Below are 24,541 nucleotides of genomic sequence, written 5' to 3'. Positions count from 1 at the left end.
TAAGTCAGAGCACATCTCCTCAGCAAGCAGTGGCACTGGGCCAATTAGGAGGGACACTAAGTGTGAACACGTTTCTTTTATGTGTTGTTTCCCCAAAACATTGCACCTTTCTTACTTCTTATCCATTTGCCTTCAATTTACTGCCTAAAGAAGTAAATTGAAGCAATACTGATTTCTTCATTGACAGAGTGTAATTGGCAAATTTAATCATTAAAAGGAGAAATGATGGGAAAAATATTGCCTTTCCCAATAACAATGTGATCTTGAGCCGTAAATATGCAAGATGAGCTTATAAAAGGAGGGCCCTACTATTTAAGCCTAATGAAATGAGTGAAACAATTAGTATTGCTTGTCATGCTTAATTGCTCAGTGACAGCCAAGACTGATCTTTTTATGAACCTTTCAGTCCTGGACTCAGGATTATTCACAGTGCTCTAGTCCCAGTGAGATGCAGTAAACTAAATACACCTCACCCTCACCTGGCATGGAGTCCTCTTATAAAATACAACTTCCTAGAGATCTTTTTTGTTTTTATGCATAGGGAAAGTAAGTTGAAACACTAGCATTTTTCTCTTTTTTAAGAAATAGTTTTAAAAATCACCGTCTATTTCAGAAGGTAGGTTTTTTGTTTTGTTTTGTTTTGTTTTTAAATCTCTAGGCCTTTTTGGCACAATCTTCTCAAAAAAGTGAACTTGAAAAATTAAAATAATAAAATAGAGAAAATACCAGAGGACAATTACCAGTCATGGTTCAGAGATCCAAACAAGGAAAACTAGTCAATATTATGAATTTATGGTACAGCATAGAACAAGGGCTCAGGCGTACCCCAATAGGTTTTACGAAATTCAGTGCATGAAAAAATGCACTCACTAACTTTAACAAGTACCCCAAGGTCCAGTGAAGGCACATATAAGTAAGTGGGCTGCAGAAGGGTGCGGTAGCTCCGCGCATTACTTCCTGCCCAACTTCTGCATAAGTATCAATCTACTGAGTCGCGTGTGTGCTTGGCAAATGCAGAAGCTTTCTCTTCACAGTGGATACTTACTGTTGAGTAAAGGGAAGACGTGCTGGAGACCAGTGATAACGAAGAGCCGTGAACTGGAAAAAGCAAAAAAGAACAAAAGGTGAAATACTGAAGTCTGCTCAGAAACAGCGGGCCTTTGCTGGAACGTGGCCATTAGGGACGTAAAATAGTAACAGCTAGACAGAAGAATCGGAGAATGATTTGGCTTCTGGAGGTCAAACAGTTGAGACAGGGGAAGGTCCCATACCTGTTCCTCTAAAATACCTCCTTCATCATGTTGGATAGACCCTCTGAGCGTGCTGTGTGCTTATTTCAAGCTGTAGTAAACTTCCACAGAATAAATTACCAGAAAATGATAGAAACCTAAAATAAAGTGGCCATGAACTTTACACTTTAAGAAAACATTTTATGTATTTTATTTATTTAATTTCCTTTTTATACAACAAAGATCTATTTTCAATGTTTTTCGCCATATGCTTTCAGGGGAATAAGCATTTAACTTAACTTGCTATTTCAACATTATCTGTGATGAGTTGATTATGCCCTTTTAAATGGAGAATTATTATTCCTTTTGTAGTTTTAGTCCTAGAAAAATACTTATTTCAAGGTGGTGTCTCACGGAAATGAAGAACGGAAATTGCATATTTTTATCGGAGTATACCAAAAATACCATCTTACACAATTGATAGATTGTCTTATATCTCTGCACATCTAATGTGTTAAGCCCAAAAGGTGGTAAAATTATGCTTAATTATATTTGTAGAAAAGTCCTTCTGCTTTTCACTGTGGGGTAATATAAAGTTATTTCTGCATATTTACCCATTGAAAAACATTAGTTGGGCCCACCCAATGAGACAGGCCATTTCTAGATCCTTGGACTATAAAAATGATAAGACCATCCTAGGAGCTCAAAAAAAAAAAAAAGTAGAAAGATATACAACTCAGAAGACAATTACAATAGAGTAATAAAAACCCTGTCGAGAGCAATGCAAGAGGTACCATAAGAATACATGGGAGATGCTCACAACCTGGTCTGGAGAGGACTGGGACAATCCTGTGTAGGATTGTGGCAGTGGGGCTCAAAAGCAAGGGATGAATTTGAGGGACAGCAGCAAGAACTTGTTTAAAACTGACTAAATATAAAAATGTGGGTCAAAAGAAGAATAAAGTATAATCCTCAGATTTCTACTACCCCTCTGTGAGATGTGTAAAATGTTAGTCATCTGAAGAACACAATACAAACAAAATCCCACATTCTTCCAGCCTCTAAACTAAGATTTTCAGCATGGGGTACAGAGGCAGGTGGACAACAAATCAGGAGATTCCATTTTTGGTCCATTGTTGCTACCTACTATTCATAGGTCAATGACCTCCTCCTAGTCTGTGGCTGTTTCTTTATCTTCACCATAAGCATTGAGCAGAGAAGGCATCAATAAAGCCCCTGCTATCTCGCTAGCTCAACAATCCCTTGATGGTAAACCACAAGATAAGACCTGTAATAGTTCACTGTTCAATGTATGGGCATCAAAGAGCCATTGTGCCCACTCAGCCTGGCGTTCAGCACTTTAAATGATTGAATCTTCATACACAGAAGGCCAGACTTTCCCAGCATATGAAAAGTATTCTATCTGTAAATGAGGCACCCTAGATGAGCCATCAGTATGCTTAGCAAATTATTATTTTTTTAAATATTTTATTTATTCATGAGAGATAGAAATAGAGAGAGAGATAGAGATAGAGAGAGAGAGAGAAAGAGAGAGAGGCAGAGGGAGAAGCAGGCTCCATGGAGGGAGCCCAACGTGGGACTTGAACCTGGGACTCCAGGACACGCCCTGAGCTGAAGGCAAGTGAGGGCACTGAGCCACCCGGGAATCCCCACAAATTATTTTTTACAGTATTATAAGATGCCTGTCCGTGAAGAGAGTGATAGAACCATCTCAAAAAAACAATGACTTCACATTTCTTATCAGTTTAACTTTGTCTATCTACCCTGCCACAATCAGCAGACTCTCGGGATATAACCCCCTCTCCATCACACTGAGCCGAGGGGGTTCAGTTAATATCCCAAAAGGTAATGGCAGTGGTGATCAACCGATTTAATGCCAGTAGTTTAAATGTACAGTGGTGGCCTGAGAACATGAAATCGATTTTCACAGCTATCTAAACTTTTAGTCAGAAGAGGCTTTACGAAAGTAGGAAGGATAAAGAGAAAGGAACAGAGCTACCTCCTAATTTCATTCTCATGACAAACCTGTGAAATTATAGATGCAGGAACTAGCACTGACTAAGTTAAGAAACCTGGTCAAGTTCATACCACAGATAAGTGGATGACCAGAGGCTTAACACTTAGTATGTTTCAAGGTCTGGAGTCCTTTCTTTTACACATAATTATTAAAGACTAGGATAGTTGGCTGATTTCATGTCTGATTTTATTCTGATCAGTTTAAACTTTTATGTTTACCTTTATTTTATCCTTAGCTGATATGCTTTATAGTATGTGTGCCACAATTTTCCTTTATGGCTACTTTAAAAAATCTTCCTCTAAATCAAAGAGGAAAATCTCTCAAATATTGTCAAATTTCACACCTTAGTTATATAGCTTAAAAAATTACATACATTTGAACATCAATGAAGCCTCCTGAGTTTTTCAAATGGAACTATTATAAAGTATTCACATAGAACCTGTTGCATTGTATAAGGAAATGAAACTTCTAAGGCAAGAAAGTAGACCTGATATGAATTCTGATATGATATGCTAACAGAAACCAACAGCAGAGGGAGTTTCTGAGAATACAAGTTGGCAACATGCAGTAGTTTCGTGAGATCATTTTTCTCGTTTATGTATCTGTATAGTTCTTTAAGGTGTCAAACAAAACATTTGCTCTGATATTTGACACATGAGGGCAAATAGTCTCTAAAATAATGAGGATTTCTGTATGGGAATGTTCGATTTGTTCTGAGCTGTCCTATAGGCAACTATTAACCTAAAGAATTTCTGGCATATTTCCAAATGCATAAAGAAACAGAAGGTAATGCAGACTAAAACTTCTTCAAGCTTCAGGGCTCCCTAAATGAGAGTTATACTTACTCATTTATTTACTCTTCAGGAATTCTTGTGATGGCGACTGCTGTGACAGTTTTCATCTCTGAGTTAAATAAAGCAACTCCATCTTTATTTCCCCCTACGCCTACCTTCTTCCATGCTGTCTCGGAAGGAGCCTGAATGACTGATGGCACGTGGCCTTTCTTCCAGAGACGTGGCACTGCCACAGAGCTGGGAGTCGTCATAGAGATCGAAGGAAGAGTCTTGGGCTGGGATGCTATTGGAGCGCATCATGCTGGGCCCAGGAAGGTTAAATTGAGACAGATTGGTTGGGCTCACTGAAAAACAAAGCACACATAGCCTCATTATTCTGGGGCTTGGGTGATGAAAATGGTAGGCTGCTGGAGAGGGAGGATGAGATCCTAATTCAACGGAAAGGTGAATTCAGTGGGTGTCTCTATCTAAGGTAGGCTGACCGTCTGCGTCTGAAATGTTCAATAATAGTTTCCGCAGAGTCCCTCTTGTCTCCCAACACTTCCATGGCCAGCAGAATGGCAATGACTAAAGCAATATTAAACAAAGCCGCCAAGCAACCTCTCCTGTTGATGCTCAAAATACAACAACATGGTAGATCCTGCTGGCGATTATGAAGAAAAGACTTTGTGTTTGCAGGTTTCTTTTCGAGAAAAATGCATCACTTTTATAGAAAAAATAAAATCGAAAGGGAAACACAAGAAAACTAAATTTCCCAAGAAGACCCTTCTGAAGCTTCCAGGCAAAGACTTCCAGTCATTTTGAGTTCTGAATTTATGTAAGTTCATGGTCAATACCATCATTATTATCAGAGTTAGTTTATACAAGAAGAAAATAAAATTTTTCTTTAAATGGAATGTAATATACATGGTTTCTAGAGCTCATCCAGCAGGTTAATGACACAATTCTCTTCTTCTGTGTCTAAGACCAGAGTGCCGTAGTGAGACTGTCAAATGTCACAAACCTGTTATGTTTTCTGAGCAGTACCTCATGTTCACCATTTGAAATAAGAATTTATTTACTTAGTGCTCATTGTCAAAGAGTTCTGATGAGACTTAACTTTGCAGGCCAACTGATAATCATGAACTTAAAAAAAGATGTGGCTGACTGAATGTACAACTGCTTTGGAAATAATACTGTCTTAAAATATGGAATAAAAGCACAGCACAAACCAAGAAATGTATTTATCATAAATGCTCATATTTAAGAAAAGTAAGCTGTTACAGACATGTGAAGAAGTAGGCAGGAACCTTTTACGCTATCACAAAAGCTGTGAGTACTTTCAAAACCTCAGGGAATTTATGTTTTTGGCTCAGAATTAGTCTGATTATCATTTCAAATTTTTTTTGATAAAAAAATTTTATCCTATTTTTTTCCTTTGACACAGGCACTACATTTCTTTTTAATATAATGGCTGGCTTTCCAAACAATGTAACATAGGAGTCATACATTGAGGCAAATGAAAGAGAATTTCTCCTGTTTCCCAGGCACTGTGTTGGATATTTTATAGGTATTAATGAATTAATATACAGAACAACTCTGTGATAGAGTGGTTGTGGATCAGAATGAAAAAAAAAGGAAGAGAAAAAGGAAAGAAACACAAGATTTAGAATTATATCTGTGTGTGCAAATGTGAAATGCGATAAAGATTAAAGAAACCATGGATTTGCAAAGTGTGCAATCTTTTGGAAAGAAGAAGAAAAGAAGGAAAATGAGAAGGAAAGAGAGAAGGAAAGAAGGACGAATGAGGAGAGACTGGGAGAGTGAAGTGACAGCAAGGGAGGGAGGGAGAGAGAGGTATCTTTTAGGCACAGTCCTTCAGCCAGCAGTGCCTAATTCAATTTAATTGCTGATTGACTGCCAATAGCTACACTGAAGGACATTCTAGACTTGAATGTGTATGTTTATTTTTTTTATTTTTTTATTTTTTATTTTTTTGAATGTGTATGTTTAAAGTACCTGCATTGGAGTAAATTGTCCTATTCTATGTCTACAGTTTGAATTGTCTCTTTGCTAAATGAATGAAGTATTCAACACATTTGTAAATGTTTTATGTCAATACGTATCCAGAGGTTAGGAGGTCATTTCTTTCACTATTCGTCTTTGCATAGTAGTTGCAGAGCTATCCAAGTAAATTGTCCTTCTATAATTTCAAAACCTATGACTTGACTCATCCAAGAAATAGAGGATTGGCGTGAATTTTAAAGTGAATAGTTTGCATTTACAAACACTTTTGATAGCTTCTCCATTGAAGCTATACCCATACTATTTAAGAATGTTCAGTTAAGTTCATGTCTATGACAGGTCTACTTTTTTTGGTACTGTGGTTGAATGGAAAGATAAATATGGCACGGCCTTGACTTCAAGAATGGCTACAGCAGAGGTGACGGAAGGGCAGAAAATTTCATATGTAAATAAATCAAGAAAAATTATACAATAGAAGACAAAATATGACAGAGAATTTCTGCAATGGTACACAAATTAGCACAGGGCTTTTGTAGTGGCTTTGTTTCCCATCTGCTTCAGGCAAATATCCCAATCTCTACCCTTCAGTTTCTTCATGAATTATAATTTTTAAAAACAGCAGAATAAATGACCTCGTGACTCATTCAAAGCTTAGAGACACAGTCAAGTTCTAAATAGGAAAGCTATAGATGTGGCAATATATTAGGGAAAGGGGGGCTACTGACTTTGTCTTAAATTATATTTCAGAGCAAAGCCACTGTTTTTATTATATTCTTTAAAGATTTTATTTATTTATTCATGAGAGATACAGAGAGAGGCAGAGAGAAAGGCAGAGATCCAGGCAGAGGGAGAAGGAGGCTCCATGCGGGGAGCCTGCCTGATGCAGGACTCGATCCCGGGACTCTGGGATCACACCCTGAGCTAAAGGTAAAGGTAGATGCTCAACTGCTGAGCCACCCAAGTGTCCCATCACTGTTTTTATTAAATTAAATGTTGACTTGTGGGATTTGAGGAGAATGGAACTGACAGAAATATGGAGTGGGTTTTTAAATACCCCAGGGTCTCTCCTTGACTTTGCTACTATATCTAGACAGACTAGCGAGTTTATGATATTGTTTTAAAATAAGAATATTCATATAGAAGCTGATTTTTAACTTATTTTGTGGAAGCTGAGACTATCACTAGGCACTAGGTAGAGATTCAAGAAAATTTTATTTGATTTTTTAAAAGAGGAACTTCAAAAGTATGATATATCTAGATTCAGAAAGTTTCTGTCATGTGTGAGTTTAGAGAAGCTAGATATGTCATAAGAATTTAACTGATAGTTGAATTGAGCCAGAGGTAAATGTCTCCCATCTCTGAGATTCTATGCTCTCATGAGTATAGAAGAAAGGGATTAATTCTGAAAAGTTTGAAAGGTGAATATGGAGAGGGGAACAGGAGGGCATTCAAGGTGGAGGAACCTCTGGATGCAAAACCATAGAAACTTCCCATATAAAGCTGTTTAAACTACTCTGTATGCAAAAAGGTCTGACAAATATATAGAACTCGCAGGTTAGAGGCAGATATTATGACTTCTACACACTAAATCTCAAGTAGAGTGAAAAATGAAGCTGAGTAATTGCTGTCACTCATGGGAAGATGACAATGAGTCTCACCAGGTTATGAGATGCCTTGCAAGGACTATGACCAATAGTAAATAAAGTTTCAATCAAAGATGTATTTTATTTACATAAGTTAGATTCTGATTCATATTCTTGAGTGAAATGGGTTTCTATTATAGGCATCATACATACCAGGAACTACACAAAAACCACAGTTTACTTTGGTAATAGCTCCTGCTACTCTACTGACGATGATGCACCTACAGTGATCTTGAATTTGTTTGTTATATGTGACTTCTTACAGCAATATTTCTAAAAACTTTATGTATTAACATATTTTAAAAGGTAGAAAGGATAAAGAAAACACAGGTACTGTAACTGCCAAATGTTAGTAATAATCACTTCCTGATCATTCAGAAGAGATAATGACCAAATTGGAAACAAATGATGACCAAAGTGAACTGCGGGACAGTGCTATCTATCTATATTCAAGTTAAAATATTCCATTTGATATATTTTTAAAATTTAGTAATAAAGAAATCTTTACTTATATTTAATAATACCCACTGTCTTGCCTAGTAAGTATAAATTCTGTTGATTGAAGATACAATAGAAAGTTTTTTGTTTTATTTTTTAAAGATTTATTTATTTGAGAGAGAGAATGAGTGAGAGAGAAAGATACAAAGAGAGAGAGAGGGAGGGAGACAGAGAGCCTAATGCCAGGCTTGATGTCATGACCCTGAGATCATGACCTGAGCTGAAACTAAGAGTCAGATGCCCAACTGACTGAGCCACCCAGGTGCGCCACAATAAAAAGTTTTAAAAAATAATTTCTTTTTTTTTTTAATTTTTTATTTATTTATGATAGTCACACACAGAGAGAGAGGCAGAGACATAGGCAGAGGGAGAAGCAGGCTCCATGCACCGGAAGCCCGACGTGGGATTCGATCCCGGGTTTCCAGGATCGCGCCCTGGGCCAAAGGCAGGCGCCAAACCGCTGCGCCACCCAGGGATCCCAAAAATAATTTCATGTTTTTAAAACTGGTCATTTTTTTCTGTAAAATAACACAGCATAGAGATCTCAGAACGCTTGATTTGAAGCCATGTGCACTTATAAAATTTGGGTGGGCACATGAGAGTGTGTTAACATGTCTGGGAAGGTCTTCCTTTGTAAGTCACAATGGGTGAAAATGTTGGATAGTAGAGGCAGTAGATCAATTTGAAATCCACTGCTATCATCGTGATAATGTAAGGCATGCTTTCCAATAAAAATGATGAAGTAGCAAGGCCTGTTAAGTCTTATACTCTCTTGAGTCTTAGTGCACATAAGATCAGTCCCCTATAATATAAGCTAGGTATTATGGATCCATTTCACAAATGAGGAAATTGACTTTGTTAAAGTCAGACATAGTAAATGGTGAGCATTTTTTTTCCCAAATAATAATGAACAGACGGATTTACTTAGAACAATATAAATAAGAATATAATGGGGTAAGGATTCAATTAGTCAGGGGTGTCTGGGTGGCTTAGTTGGTTAAGCATTTGACTTTGGCTCAGGTCATGATCCCAGAGTCCTGGGATTGAGCCCCACGTTGGGCTCCCTGCTCAGCAGGAAGTTTGCTTCTCCCTCAGCCTCTTACCCTACTAGTGTTCTCTCTCTCTCTCTCTCAAATTAATACAATCTTTTAAAAAAATGATTCAGTTAGTCAGATTAATGTCAGGTATTGAAAAGATTGATAAGAGATATAAGATAACTAGCAAACTCAGCATCCCAGGTGGTTTGGGTTTGTCTCAGATGTTGTGTAAAATTAGAGCTTATTTCATATTTCTATGACACTATAAAAAGATATTCAATTCATTTTTTGAAGTCAAAATTTTAAGCTTCTTGGTATGTTTCATAATTACAATTCGAAGGAAGTAAAAGCTATACCATCCGTTGTCGTTATGAGACAAAGTAGTCTCATTCTGGCGTGGCAGTAAAAACTTGGTGTTTGTTAGGAATTCCTTAGCTTATATGGAACCATGACTAAAATAATTGGTTTTTATTGCCAAAGCTTTATTCTGTAAACAATGAAGAGTTACCAAGAGAAGAGAAAAGAGCCATGAGTGTCCTATGGGACTGAAAAAGTTGAAACTATGAAAGGATTTGGACAATCAGTAGGTCCATTATTAGAACAAAAATTTCTAAAGTAAAACAAAAAAGAATAATGAGACTACTTGATATGTGATTTTATAGAACAGGAATCTATTTTTAAAAGCACTGGATCTATTAAATTATAACTGGCATGTTTAGACTCCTTTCATTACTTTGTCACTCTTCCCTATGTTTTCTGTGACATTTATACAAATGATTTTATATTTCATACAGATGATGCTAAGCACAAAGTAACCTAATGGCTAACTTTGTCATTTTTTTTTTTCATTTCACTTATCCAAAAATGTTCACAGGGAAAACTCAGATTCATTTTAAGGAGAGTTTTGAAATGGTATTAATTTTGATCAGTTGTAAAGATGTGATTTTAGAGTCATGGAGTTATTTTTTTCTTCTTAATTATTTATATTTTCTGTTTTTCTACAATATTTATATTTTCTGTTTTTCTACAAAAGTATGATAAATTTTGTTAAGGACTTAAAAAAAAACACTTTTAACAAAACCCAAGAGATATTTCATTATTTTTTTAAGAGGACCCTGAGAAAACGCCATAGGCTTGAAGTCAGGTGTTCTGAGATCTATTACTGCCTCTGCCCCTTATGAGGTGAGACCCTTTCTTTGAGAGAAATGACCTCTCTGTGCCTCTGGATCCTAGACTGTAAAATAATAACAGTAGTACCCATATCAAGTTGTCATGGGCAATAAACTGCATATCATTTGGAAAGTATTTTGTGAATAGCCAGCCAACCAACAAGTACGAGGTACTATTAATGTGTGTATCTTTTCTTTAAGCAAACAATTTTTATGGATACCAGAGCTCCCGTGAGGGGCAGGTGGTGAAAAGAACAAGATTAAATTGTGTTTAGAACATTTTACCCAGGTTGGAAAAGTGGTATTTTCCTGTTGCAGAAGATGACATAGCAGAAGGGGAGAGCAGAGGGGACTGGTTGCCAGCATCCTGCAGCCCTCCAGTGGAATGGGAGCGCAGCCACTCTTTGCCCTCTTCTTGGTTGGCCTGCCGAGATGATGGGGTGTATCTGCAAAACAGCACAGCTAAGACACTGAAGTACGTCTACAAGGGCAAGGCAATACCAGGACAAGAAAACAATTGAGAGGAGCTTACTATTCAGACTGAACAACATTCTCAAACAGATTGAATCTAATTATAATTGCTTAGTTCTTCCAGATGATCTGACACCATCTGTTTGAATCTCACAGGAAAAAAAAATAAAGGATTTTGAAAGGAAAATTATGCTTCTGTGAGATATGTAGTGGAAAATCATAAGCAATGAGCAGACAGCCAAGTTAATTGAGAAGGCCTCAAAAGCACAGTGCTTGGAAGGATGTGAAGAGGGTGAAGGCACAGACTAAATACGGTAGACAGTGCTAGGCCAGGAGCCAAGGAAACTGGCGTGATGGCCACAGAAAGGCATAGGAAATGGAACACAAATTGACAGATCTTTTTTTGAAAAACAAAAAAAAGAAATGAAAAAAAAAAAAAGAAAAACATTAAAAAAATTATTTGGCTAAAATGCCACTTGATATCATGTCTAGATTTTTTTTTTTTAAAAAAAGGAAAAAAATGGGCTCACTTTGGTGGAAAGTAAATTTCTGAAACAAAATCTTGAAATGGAATAACTGCAAACTATTTGCTATTACTAAGGGACTGGCAAGAAAAAGGATAACAGGGAAAGGCCTATTTGGCCAGTGCTCATTTTCACCAGAGTAAGTAAATTCTTGACATCAAAGAGCATTTAACTCACTATGTTCATACGTGTTTCACCTCTCTTTTTTGTTCATTGTATATCCTCTCCTCAGATAAAAGTGTACAGTAAAGGAAGGCCATGGATTAAATTTTCATTTTAGTTTTTATGATGAACTGAAGGATTATTTTGAGACTATTATGTTAGACTAGACTAATTGATATCTAAATTGACCAGCACTCCTGATAAGCAGAAATTAAAACTCCTGAGTTTTTACCAAAAGGACTCTTTAAAAATTCATACCTTAATTATAGTATTTGTCCTCTGATGATGAAAATATATTTTTTGAAAATTCAAATTAGAGCATCCTTCAACCTTTCAACATTAACGGGCCACATCTGTAGATTATATGGGTTGAGGTTTTGCAAGCATATGCCTCCAAGATGCAAAAGTTAGGGAAGTTAATTTTATTTTAATTTATAGAAGTGAGTACTGGGATCTACCAAAAGTTGCTGCCCCCCAAATAATGGTATTTACATTGGATTTAATTTACTTAGTCTGACCTCTACTGGTATCTCCAACAGGAGGCTTATCTCACCAATGCCTCAGGCCAGAGAAAACATCAGGATTAAAAGTGATGCCATCTGTGATGGCAAACGAAGGAAGAAAGAGGGAGAGAGACAGCACACAAAGTTTACGTAACAACAGAGAAAGGCAGCAATTGTGCTGAGAGAAATATATACCTTAGTCCCTTTTTGGGTAGTGTATTTCTGTCAAGCTGCATGCTGTTAAAACAAAGAAAACCCCTAAGGACATAATGCAAACAAAATCTCCAAATTACACATGCAACAAAAATGGTTCTCTAAACTTCACAAAATAAAGTTTTTGTGACAAATATTTAGTGCTTAATTTATTGGAAAAGGCCAACAAAAGGGGACCGGATGTTCATTGTTGTAACACATTCGATGATAATTTAGTGACCGGATTATGAGCAGGTGGATTAAGTCATTTGTTGACATAATTCCCCAGTAGATTCTATTTACCTACTGCTAGGGTAGCTTTTGCTTCCCTGTGCAGCTGACTAGATTTTGGCTGTGATTTCAAATTCTGGAGAGTCCGAGGTGGAAATCAGATAGATCTGCTCTCCCTCAGCTAAACTGACAACTTTCAATGGACAGAGGAGATATAAAACATCCTTTAATACTCAGTTTTTGTTTTCATATTATTTTTAATAAAAACAAAGGCAGATCTATTCCATTTGCATAGAAGGACAGAAAGTAATATATAATAAAATATCTGCTTGAAACGTAATGTTTTTGGCACCATTTATTTAAATATTTAATAGAATTAAACCATGCCATCCTTTGGAGATTCTAAGTTAGGTATTTAAAAGGCTGTAAGTTTTTTATCAGTTTCCATTTTAAAGAATTCTCAACTGGTCATAGAAGAGGGATGAAAGGATGTGTCTGGAGAAAATGAGAAATGGCCTCTCTAAAAATAGAAGAGGGTGTCAACAACTAAGTGGGACAAGTATAGAGCTTTCTGTTACAATCTCTGGCATGTGAATAACCAAAGAATAAAATTTATTTGAATTTCAAGAATGATAGCTCTCTTCCAGTAGAACCTCCAATGATCAAAATTAAATACACAGGATATGCATAATGGGTATGATAAAACACAAATGCAAACACATTGACTTGAAAATTAAGCACTCAAAATCAAAGCTAAAATGTTTTCTTCTGTGTGTACTCCATTAGCACTGTAGTAGAAAGCAACCAAAGGCATTATATGACTTTACTTGTTGGGAATGTCTGCATAAGGTAATTACTCCATTATGTAGAGGCCAGTTCTAGTAAATGTTTTGACTACATAAGGTTTTTAGTAGTGTGCATCAGCAAACAAAAAGGAATCAAACTGAACAAATATGAAAAACCTATTAATATGGTCACAAGCCATTTTAAAGATTATCTTTTTCATGTGTGCAGATTTATTAAAGCTTCACATTGCAGAGAAAATTGAAAATAAGCAGTTTGCCAAAATATCAATTGTATAAAATGTGTATGTTTATATCATTCAGACAATTTAATTTAAAAAAAATGGAAAAAATACATTTAAATTGACCAATATAACTTAAAACCTTTAAGTAGAAATATGTTTGATCTGGATACTAGTGGTTTTATAATGTAGACACTTTCCACACACCTTGAAAAGTCACATACTCTTATGCCTACAAGGGCCAGGCAGGCAGGGGGCAATGAAGGAGAGAGGGAATTTAGCCAGTCTGAGGTGGTCAGACCCCATCTGTTCAAGGCCAAGAGATGCTCTACAGGATTGTGAAGGCAGGGTTGCTCCACTTGATATTTCAAAACAAGCCTGCAATTTGTAATGTTGGTTACTACTTTAAATTACTGTTAAATAATTATTGTAATATGGTATCATTATGTATTATTGCTTTAAATTATTTAATTTAATTAATTAGAATTTATAAAATGTTTTATAAAATAAATGTATAGAATTAAAAAAATTACCTTAAATTACTTTAAATTAAATTAATGTTTAGTTATTGTTAAATAATAATTATTGTTAAATAATATGGTTAGGGTACAAAAAGCAAAACAAACTAAATAACTGCAAACTGGTTACGGCTCAAAGGCCACCAATATTTGGAGCAGCTAGCGGGAAAATTACTGAAGAAGTTTTGTGATTATTCATTATTTTATGACATTTTAACGAAAAGGAATTTGAACAAAGTTAAAAATATTTATGGAAAATTATTGATTCAATAATATTAAGATATGAATATATCAATAAAATTTTTTGAAATTGTAGATCAACAGGTAAGTCGTGAACTTCTATACAGCCCCAACATCTCACTCTAATTACTTTCTTTTCAATATTTACATTTTAGCACACTTTTTGTCAGGTATGGCTCTTTGGTTTCCTTAGCATGCCCAGCATTCTGCTGACTGCTTAATTCTAATTACGTCAGGATCTCTGATAGGACCTAATTTTCTCTTCAACAGATCATACACTTTTTTGAATGTACTTTAAAGGATTAGAATAAATTACGACTGCCTGCAGTTTTGTTCCCAAGAAAGAAAAAATGCAACTCTCATATCAAAAATTATTTCAATCTAGTAATTTCCTAGGGGGAACTAAAAAATATTTATATCATATATTATATCTAGGAAAGTATTTTTATTTTTAACAATTTAATATTCATCAATATATTTCACTAAGAATCCAGGATAAAATATGCATTTACTTTAAATTAGCCTACGGTTTATTTTAGAAAAATTGCTTATCTGGCTATTTTTAATACTGGAACACTTTCATTTGTAAAGCTGGTCTATTTCAAAAACTGACCAACAACAAGAAGATTTGCTTAAAGAAAATAAGTGACTGCATATTTGCCAGTGTATTTCTAAGTGAAAATGTATATTGACTTCTGCTAAAATATAGATAAAGTAAAAAATTAGCATTGCATTTGTATCCATAAAACTCAATTTTATCATCGGGTTTGATTTGAGGGTTACGTGGTTACAAATTGTTCCTTGTTTATTTTTCTGATTTTTTAATATCTAAATGCCAGAGAAATGGGTTGATGGCTAAATGGTCAACTTACTGCAGCCAAATATATAATTTAAAAAAACAGTAATCTGGAGGGTGATTTGGGTTAATAAATAATGACCTATTAGCAGTGTGATTATAAAATTATTATTTGGATTCCTCCCATATCAGTATACAATCAAAAGATACATTCATAAAACTATAGATTGTTAACAGACTTTCAGCATAATTTGATTTACTTGTTATAAGTTTTGAAAATGACATATGAGGGTGCCATTTACCTTCAAGTATGGAAATTCAAATCCAAGATGCTGTAGGAAGCCTAGCTTCTGAGATAAAAAATTAAACAAAACAGTACTTACAGCCAATGTTTTTGTGGCTATAGTTGCTCTTCATGTATGCTAGCTACGATAATAAAACTAGCAGAGACATAGATGCAAAGGCCTCTAGTTTAGTCTCTATCTCTCAACTTTGTCTTGTGTCTCTTGGTCCAGTTTTTGTTTATGCAGAAAAATGTTATTTTGCAATAAGTAGCCCACCATAGAAACTATCAAGCATAAACATTTCAGTTCTAAAATTCTTTTACCAGGGGGATGTCTCATGGGCATGGGTGTCCACATCCACGAGGGGACCAGGAGGTGCCGTGGATGGAAGCAATGCTTTGCGACACTTCACAAAGGCAGGACAAACAGAAGAGCAATGGGGGAAGTGTTAGGTTAATGGGACAACTAGTGCAATGCGATAAGAGTCTAGGTGAGAGGTTTAGTCAAGGTTTTAAAAAATAATTCTGGGAGTAAGGCTGGAAGTCTGGAAAAGAGATGATGTTATCCCAGTAATAGATTGAAGAAAAGATTAGGGAATGATATCAGGCATTTTCCAGGGCCAGGAGTGCTTTCACACAGTAACACAACTAAGACGTGTGGCCAGGAGTGTTTCTAAAAGCCTTAGGTCAACAACTTTAAGGTTATCGTGGGGGAAAAAGTGTCAACTTCAGGACATTTTCCAGGGGGAAAGAGTCAGGACCATAATACGTGAGAAAGGATTTTTAGGGTGAAAGAATCTAAAGACATTTTGGTTAATATGAGACTTTCTGGTAAATATATTTGGTAAGACATGCCTCATTATGTGTTTCCCATGGTTAAGTTAAAAAAAAAAAAAAAAAACCTCCTTAAACCAACGGGAAACACATTTATTTTCAAGGGGCCTATTAAAAATATCACTGATGTTATTAATTTTCTCTAAGAATTCCTATCTGACAATTGACTTTTTTTTCCAATTCAACTAGGATTCCCCAGTGACCTTTTTGCTATTTTCCACAGAAGTGCTAATAAAGTAAACTTAACATATCGCTCAGAGCATAATTGTAGAATCCATTTAAATTTGGTCTTTAAAAAATGCTTAAATTATCATAAGAAGCTATTGCTGTCTTGGAGCTTAGGCCAAATCATTAACATGTCTTGAGAAGACATCATTTAATACATAAATACAACGTTTTGAATTTTATTCAAATTGCCTATTTGGTATATACGTATGCATTCATATTAAAAAACTTAATTATACAAAAAAAAAAAAAAAAAAAAAAAAAAAAAAAAAACTTAATTATACAAATATCCTATTCTTAATGGCTTTTTTTTTTCCTTCTACGAACTTGGTAATAAGAGCAAACAAAAGGCCCAGTCTCCTTAATCTTCTCTCTCTTCAGTTTTATGGTCCTTTGCACAGTGGCACTCCCAGTGACATCAAGGGGATTTAGTGGGGGAGGAGGGAGGAGAGAGTGAAGACTTCATCGATGCCTCTAGAAAAGCTCACCTTTCTGAGAGAGTAGATCTCACACTACCCGTTCTCATGAGCAGGCTCTGCACCTCGTGAGTGCCTGTGGTCAGTCCAGACAGGGAGCCATGGTGGCTGAGGGGGAGGTCAATGGACTCAGAGCTCGTATGGAGGCTAGTCAGGGACTGGTAACTCGGAGTGTCCTTGCTGCCGGCAGAGGAACTGCTCAGATTGGCAGCCCACACGAGACCACCTGAGGTGAAAGAGTGAACCGATGCTGGGCTGGAGGCCAACGAGTGACTTAAGCTTATAACATCTGTAGTTAAGTCTGAGGGTTTATTGAAGAGAGGGCTGCTGCTGCCACTCAGCCCACCAGCACTGCCCATGCTGCCCGTACCAGACGACGGTGACTCCAGACTGCCTTGCCGCGCTAATGTGGTACTAGGACTGGGCATTACTGAGGAGGATTTCACACCCTCAGTATTAGGTGCAGAGGCAGATTTGCCACCTGCCTTGGCACCAAACAACCTAAAAGAAAAACAAATAACAACTTCAGTTGTTCCAAGACACTGATATCCACATTTAATATTTAGGGTTACAGTACACAGAGCCAGGTGTGCTTTGGCGTACCACGCTGCCAAGCACCTCCTGTCTCTATGTTAATGAACTTTATAAACTTGAACTTCTTAATCTAGTGCCAAAAAAATCTCACGTGTCACCACAAGGGTAAGCCGGTACTGGGCTGACACCCAGGTGGTGGGGGTGGGGGGGAAGGGGGGGCAAAGCAAAAGTAGATCAAACATGAAAATCCTTGGCTTTCACAGTTTAAGTGACCATGAGAATCTTTGGAGAAAATTAAAGAGTTGGAGCACACTTGCTGTTACCTATTTACAGATCCATTATAATGAAACAACTTCTACGCATTCGGTATATAATACTTAAAATTTTTCTTTCTTTGTTTTTTTTTTTTTTTTTTTTCATTGTAACGGTTCATTCAAAATCTAAAAGGAGTGCTTAAGGCAAGGTTTAGGAGGTAATGTGACCTATCTGGTGGCCTGAGTGACTGTCAGAGAGCCGTTGGTTAGAAACAAGATTGGACACTATTGGCAACATGTTGGTTTGTGTGTATTTTCCCCAAGAAAGACCAAAGGGTTTTATGTCAGTTGCCAGTGCTATTCAAATACACATTTATAATAGTGATTTGAAACATCGCTGGTGCTTAGATGTTGGAGTTTCGTTCAGAAAACATTTTAGTTTTGTAAATGAAGCAGATGGTATAATCGAATTTATGTAAATATGGAAATAAAGTGATATGAAGTAATGGCATAATGATTACCAGCTAATTAAGTTGCAATGAAATCCATATTTCCTATAGTGACATATTTTATGACGAATATGAGAAATTGTTTCATAGGTAATGGGCCACTGGAGGGCACTATTGGCTTTTACTTAAGCAACAGAAATAATTACTCCCACTACAAGCCATTATTCTTTCCAGTGAGAATCAACATTTCAAAAAGCCAGTTTTTCAGAATTAATATTTCTACTGAGGAATATAACCTCTAGGTTTTCAAACAATCATGTATCTGGGATTGCTTAAAACGTACAAGTAAGTGTTACAAGACCCCTTACTCCCCAGTTATCAAGGTTCTTGGTTTACTTATCATAATAAAAACAAACATTAAAAATACGTAACACGTAAGAGATTATAAATCATACTCTATCATTTCAGGGGCAAAGAAACAGACCCAGAGAAGTTTAACCATTTGTCTCAAGTCTTTAACGGTATGTATTTTCCAGCCACTTAAAATATATTCGTATTTTAATACCACAAGTTCTCACAGCAGAACTGCACATACTGAGTACCAAAGACAGTTCCTATACAGAAACCAAGTTATGCTGCTTATCAGAGTCCTATCAGAGAAAGCTGATGAAGCTACAAAATCTCACCCATTCCTTAGTCGTTAGCCTATTTGCACCATACAAACGTTTTCAAGTTCTGTCCATATCATATCTTGATTTTCATTAATATGTCAAGATACGGTACAGCATTGATCTGTCCAATGTAATCTCTTACATGAAAAACGATTTCATCTACATTCATGATCATCCGCTCATTAAGAGCCAGAAGATCATAAACACTGGAAATTAATACCAAGAGTTATGAAGACCTATTTTGTTTTATTTTTAACTGTGGAAAGAAGAGTTGAAAACCTAGGGAAATGGAACACGCGATTACTCTATTTTATCACTATCCCCCAGTACTGCCATCTGCTTTTAAGTTTCTTATAAATGCTGGTTGTGTTGCTAATATTAGAACAATAGTGGAATTGAGAAGTTTGAGCATTTCTCAAATGAACACCAATTTTTTTTTTTTTTGCTAGCTAACTGTATGATCAGCTTTTTAAAATCCACAGTACTTAGAAACTAAATAAAAGATTCTAAGATATATGTACCTTAGAACATATATTTAGGTGATATATCTATATATTTAGGATATAGGATTTAGGACACACATAATAGTCTATATATATATACATAAATGGTTCGCATGTATCCTACAGTATAGCATTTTTAAAATTTTCCCAGCATCATTTTACACATTCTTACCTTCGAAACGTAGGTGAGGCAATGTCAGGATACTTGGATCCTGGCTGCCTGAGCCCTTGCGTCCCACAGGCACTGGCAGAGGTAGGGCTGGATTTGGGGGAACCTGACAAAGAGACACTCTCTGAATCTGAGACTGCTACTTTTTCCTTTTCCTTGTCTGTTTGGTTGACAGTAACAGGACTTGAGCGCCCTGACCCAATCTTAGTAGGTTCTCTGAGTTTTGAGGTGGAGGCCCCAGCTGACTTGCTGCTGACATTGGAATCAATACTGCTGGTGCTGGACCTGTGTCCACCTCGGCCGGGGATGCCACTTGTGCTTGATTTTGAAGGGCGGGGCAAGCTGCGGTACTGTAGGGAAGTCTTTGAGCTCACATGCAGCACACCATCATCCTGATTCTGTGAACCGTCCAGACTGGTTTTTCTCCCTGCATTTGACTTCCCACCAATGGCAGCAGATTTGGGGATTTTACCCAGGGTTGCTGATCCACTTGTTATTGTGGCTCCGCTGCTTGTGATCATAGTAGACGACCCTACTCCACTTGGTTTCTTAAATCCGAAAGAGCCAGGAGCAGCTGACCTTCCAATGCCCGAAGGGGGCTTTTTCCCCTCATCTCCACTGCTTTTTCCTGCATCTGAAGGAGACCTCTGTAGAGATGATCCTTTTAGAGGAGTTTTGCCTTTCTCAGAAGCTTTGGCATCATCGGTTTTCCCTAAGTAATGAGAAATACACAAATATACATGCCTGCACATTACGATTACATAATAACCTTTCTTTAAACAATGTGTAAACATGTGAATACGTCTCTGTATTACTTCAGTTCCTAAATACCCATTTAGACATCTTTATATTACTTCAGTTCCTAAATACCCATTTAGATCTAGATAGGTATGTGCTTTAATATATTGTGAGGATTGAGTACAAAGCTATGAAAATAATGGCTAAAGGAAATGTGATGAGTGATGAAGGAGATAAAGTGAAAACACATATTTTTGCAGTTTATTACTGTCTTAAACCTCACAACGCTCTCCCTTTATCAGGACAGCACTTAATCTTATCAAGCTAAGTGCTCGAAAAAGAATTTATTTGACTATCTGTAAGATGCTTATATTTAGAGTCTCCTGGTACAAAACTACTTCAAATGGCACTATTTAAAATTAGGCACCATTTTAAAAATAGAAAGAGCATCTTAAAAAAATAAAGATGGTACAATTTGGCAGAAGTCTTCCACTCTATTGTTTCATAAAGTAAAATTCACAAATGATGTTTCATATCTCTAGAATTCCAACCCATTAGATTAGTGTGATTGGTCTTGATTCTCAGTGGTAGTAGTGAAAATTAGTGGAATACTTCACATAAATATTCCAAACTTTCATAAGGAAGTCAGAGGGAAAGCAGTCTCATTTTTATTAAGCAGATTTCTTTTATTTCCACATGAACAGAAATGACTACGGCAGAATAGAGACACTCAATAGCCCCAAATTATAATGGTGCTCTCTAGAGAATGCCTAGATTGTGATATTCATGTGGACTTGCAGGGTAAAGTATGTGACATTTACATGGAAGAAAATAACCATACAGAGAAGAATATGATTTAATTAAAAATAAAGCTATTATTAAAGAGAACAAAGATTGAATGGAAACCATAAATTAAAACATTTTTGCATAACAGCTGTGAAATGACAAGCCTACCGGGGGTCTTGAGTGCACTTGTGCCAGCTTTCTGCCTGGATGGCGCTCCTCCTTGGGCAGACATGCCTCTTCTCCAGGACCCCGTCTGTGAGATGGACAGGGATGCTTTCTGTCCCGTCTTCTCGGGGTCTTCAGGAAGGCCTGAGGAAACACCCTTCCACTTGCCCCCACTATCCACATGGCTGTCAAAGTCCTCTTCCGGTTTTTTCAGCTCCTCAGTAGTATCCCATGTCTCATCTGTTGTAGAACGTTTCTCCGAATCTGTCTTGAGCTATGAGGAAAACATTACAAAGAAACTTTGTGCAGAAAAATCTACAATGTGTGAATCGGCCTTGAAATGTACTTTTGGATAACTGATTAAAAAAATGAAGCACTGATTTCTATTTCAAAAGAAATCCAATGACTCCTATTTTTATCTATGTCTTCATTTAAGTTTCATTAATTTTAGCCACATAATTCTCACTTGCACATATTAGAGAATGTCAGAATAAATATGTGCAGAAAACCCCAATTAAATGCTCCTGAGAAGGAATTTTCTATGTCAAATTTAACAAGGGAAAAGAGGACAAGATAAAACTTAATTATCTAATATCCATTCTTGATTTACCATTCTCAAGAGATGTAGTAATTTATTTCAGAGATCAATATAAAATTAATCAAGAACTATCTAAAATTAGACAATTAAAATAATTTCTAGGGTTAAAAACTATCAGTATTATAAAAGGAGAAATGGTAAAATAAGTGTTTCAGGGAGGCTTGTAATCAATGGAAAAAATACGTATACACAAGCTTCTAAGTTTATGCAATTATTTCAGATTCGGAGGGTGTACTGTATTTTATTCTGATATACAACAGATTGAGGGAAAAAGCTGGCAGAAGCATTAGAGAAAGACAGCAGCCACTTCTCACCTGGGTGTTTTTCCTGGAGGGGACAGTGATGTTGGAGTAAGAGCTGACTGAGGACGTGGTATTCAAGTCGTCAGTGCTGATGTTATCCAGGGTGTCACTGAGACCACTGCTCACAGAGCTGCTGTCATCCCAGCTAAAGGCAGGACACAGAGCAGCAAGGAAGTAAACACACTTGCACAAGGCAAGTCACCTATATTTCCATATACATGTATTGGGAAGATAATACTCATTTTTTTACTCTCATGATGGAAAAATTATTGACTTTTCATCTTTGGAGAATCATAGTAAATAAGAATTGAATGATGTTCTGAGGATAACCTTATCTGATATTTGCAAAGAATCAGTGTCTAGTGCAGATCCAGGTTCCAGGGGAGTATCTAGAGAGTGAATGAAAACACTGCTGCAAATATTGCATGGTATCAGGAAAGGATAAGACCACCAATTCCTTTATTTTTCCCCCTGGAGAAAAGCAACAGAGCATATAAGAACTCATTCTTTGTTCTGAACGTTAAGAAAAGCCAAACTGTGCTTTAGTTAGGAATCAGAAAGTCATTCTTCATTCTTTCTCCTCCCTCAGTAACTACTTCTAATGATTCACCAACTCTTGGACACTGAGTTTCACTTCTATCATATCATCGCTCCTGCCATACCTTACAGTTTCTGGCCCTGACAATAAGTAATAACCTCTTATCTGGCCTTCCTGCCTTTGGTCTTTCTCAATACAACTTCATTGCTATATCTGGGCCAATGATCAAAATGATCAAAGATTCACATCTGGTCAGAGACTTCTCTTTATCAAAGCCATATATTCCAAAATAGAATGCACCTGCCTCAAAGGATGAACAAGGCAACCTATTGGGCCATAAGAAAAAAAAAATCTGAAATTCTGAATATATTTGTTAGATACATTTAAAGAAGAAAAAATAAAATAGGCTACATTAATATTCATGTGCAGGCTAACACGCTCACGGAGCCAGTGTGTCAGATGATGCAGAAGAAATGTAGGATAAGCAGGTTAAGTTGAATGAGAATGGCAGCTCCAGGATTCAAAGGGGTGGGACACAGTTCTCTCATTTACTGGCTGGTTATCAGTCTACTGTGATGTATTGCTGCTTACTTGTGTTCTATTAAACAAATTCATGCACAATGGGATACATATATTAGATACAGATAAAAGTTAAGTTTCACAAAATGGACAAGTGTCTTTAAAAACCTTGTGCAAAAGAATATCCTTAATGAAAGCATAAGCAAACCACAGAAGTATGGTGGTGAACTGATACTTTTCCTACTCTGTTATGTGTATTTGATAAGTCATATCATAAATTCAAAATAATAGTAACGTATTGAGATGACATATGAAACCAATAAGAAATGCAATTATTTAGAAGAAAATAAAATTTGAATTTATAGTAAATAGTGTTAATGATGACCCCTCCCTAGCTGCATATTTTGTGATATTAGTTACTGATAGCATAAAACATCATGATTATAAAAGATATTTATAAGTCAGATTATCAATAACAACTGTATTTTCATTGAGATATCATTAACATATGACTTTATATCAGTTTTAGGTGTTCAACATAACGAATGACTTGATAAATGCATCTGTTACAAAATGACTACTACAAAGGTTTATTTAATATGCAATTGTTACAAATTCTTTTTTGTGATGAGAACTTTTAAGATCCACTCTCTAAGCCCACAGGGTGCACAAGGCAAATGATTTCTCATAACAATTGGCTTGGAAAGCAAAAAGTGGCCTACGTTCATGAGTTCTTGCAACCAGGAAGAGCCCAAAGAGCATTGAACTGCTCCTGGAGAGAAGGCATGGCAAGCAGCTTGGGGACACACAGCTTGGAAATAGTGATCTGAAGAGCACCTGGGGCACACAGTGTAAAGGTTATCTGCTCTTTTTGGAGCATGTCCCACAAAGGTATCATTCACGGAGAGACCCCTCCAAAAACAAAGGAACTGGCCAGCACCATTTCCCTTCCCCTATCCCTTAACACAAGCATAGGGCAACCCGTGGAAACCAGTTCAGTACCCACACTTGCTACCTAACATGCTTACACCAAGCTGTTCCCCCACTCTACTCACATGCTTCATGGAATTGACCATCACAGTCCCAGTGTGAAGGGCACACTGGATGAAACACTTGTCCAGGGTCCATGTCTTTTGACCCTGGAGTTTTGCAGAGCCTCAGTTCTGGAAGCAGTGATGACAGCTCTCATTTCACAAGCATACCAAAGCAATATCTAGCTAAAACTCAGCAAGGTCAGGCAAAGGACCAAACATTGCCCCACAAGCAATGACAGCCTCTGCAGATGACTGGGATGAAGGATAAAGTGTCCAGGACACAACAGCAGAGCACATGCAGCTTACATTCAAGATACTTCTTGAAGTCATCAAGCCCTGGGGAATAGGGAACACCACACTGCAGGAGGCTATACCCTGCACCACACTATA

General features: G+C 36.7%; 1 protein-coding gene across 5 annotated transcripts in view; it reads right to left on the bottom strand.

Annotated features, from left to right (window-relative positions):
- NAV3 (neuron navigator 3) overlaps positions 1–24,541 on the bottom strand; it is a 189,423-nt gene that overhangs the window by 71,382 nt on the left and 93,500 nt on the right. For 3 of the 5 annotated variants that reach the window (XM_038558518.1, XM_038558520.1, XM_038558519.1), the window contains 8 exons: positions 22,073–22,205; positions 21,164–21,434; positions 19,475–20,183; positions 16,904–17,392; positions 12,268–12,309; positions 10,698–10,858; positions 4,217–4,405; positions 1,046–1,098 (listed from right to left, as the gene is read on the bottom strand). In XM_038558518.1, coding sequence (XP_038414446.1) covers positions 1,046–1,098; positions 4,217–4,405; positions 10,698–10,858; positions 12,268–12,309; positions 16,904–17,392; positions 19,475–20,183; positions 21,164–21,434; positions 22,073–22,205 — 2,047 coding nt within the window. The remainder of the gene's footprint in view (positions 1–1,045; positions 1,099–4,216; positions 4,406–10,697; positions 10,859–12,267; positions 12,310–16,903; positions 17,393–19,474; positions 20,184–21,163; positions 21,435–22,072; positions 22,206–24,541) is intronic. The other 2 variants (XM_038558521.1, XM_038558522.1) reach the window with 2 other exon arrangements.

Source organism: Canis lupus, chromosome 15 (genome assembly GCF_011100685.1).
Source record: "Canis lupus familiaris isolate Mischka breed German Shepherd chromosome 15, alternate assembly UU_Cfam_GSD_1.0, whole genome shotgun sequence".
Lineage (NCBI taxonomy): Eukaryota > Metazoa > Chordata > Mammalia > Carnivora > Canidae > Canis > Canis lupus.
Note: the sequence above shows the minus strand (reverse complement) of the source record. Positions and strands in the feature narration are given on the sequence as shown.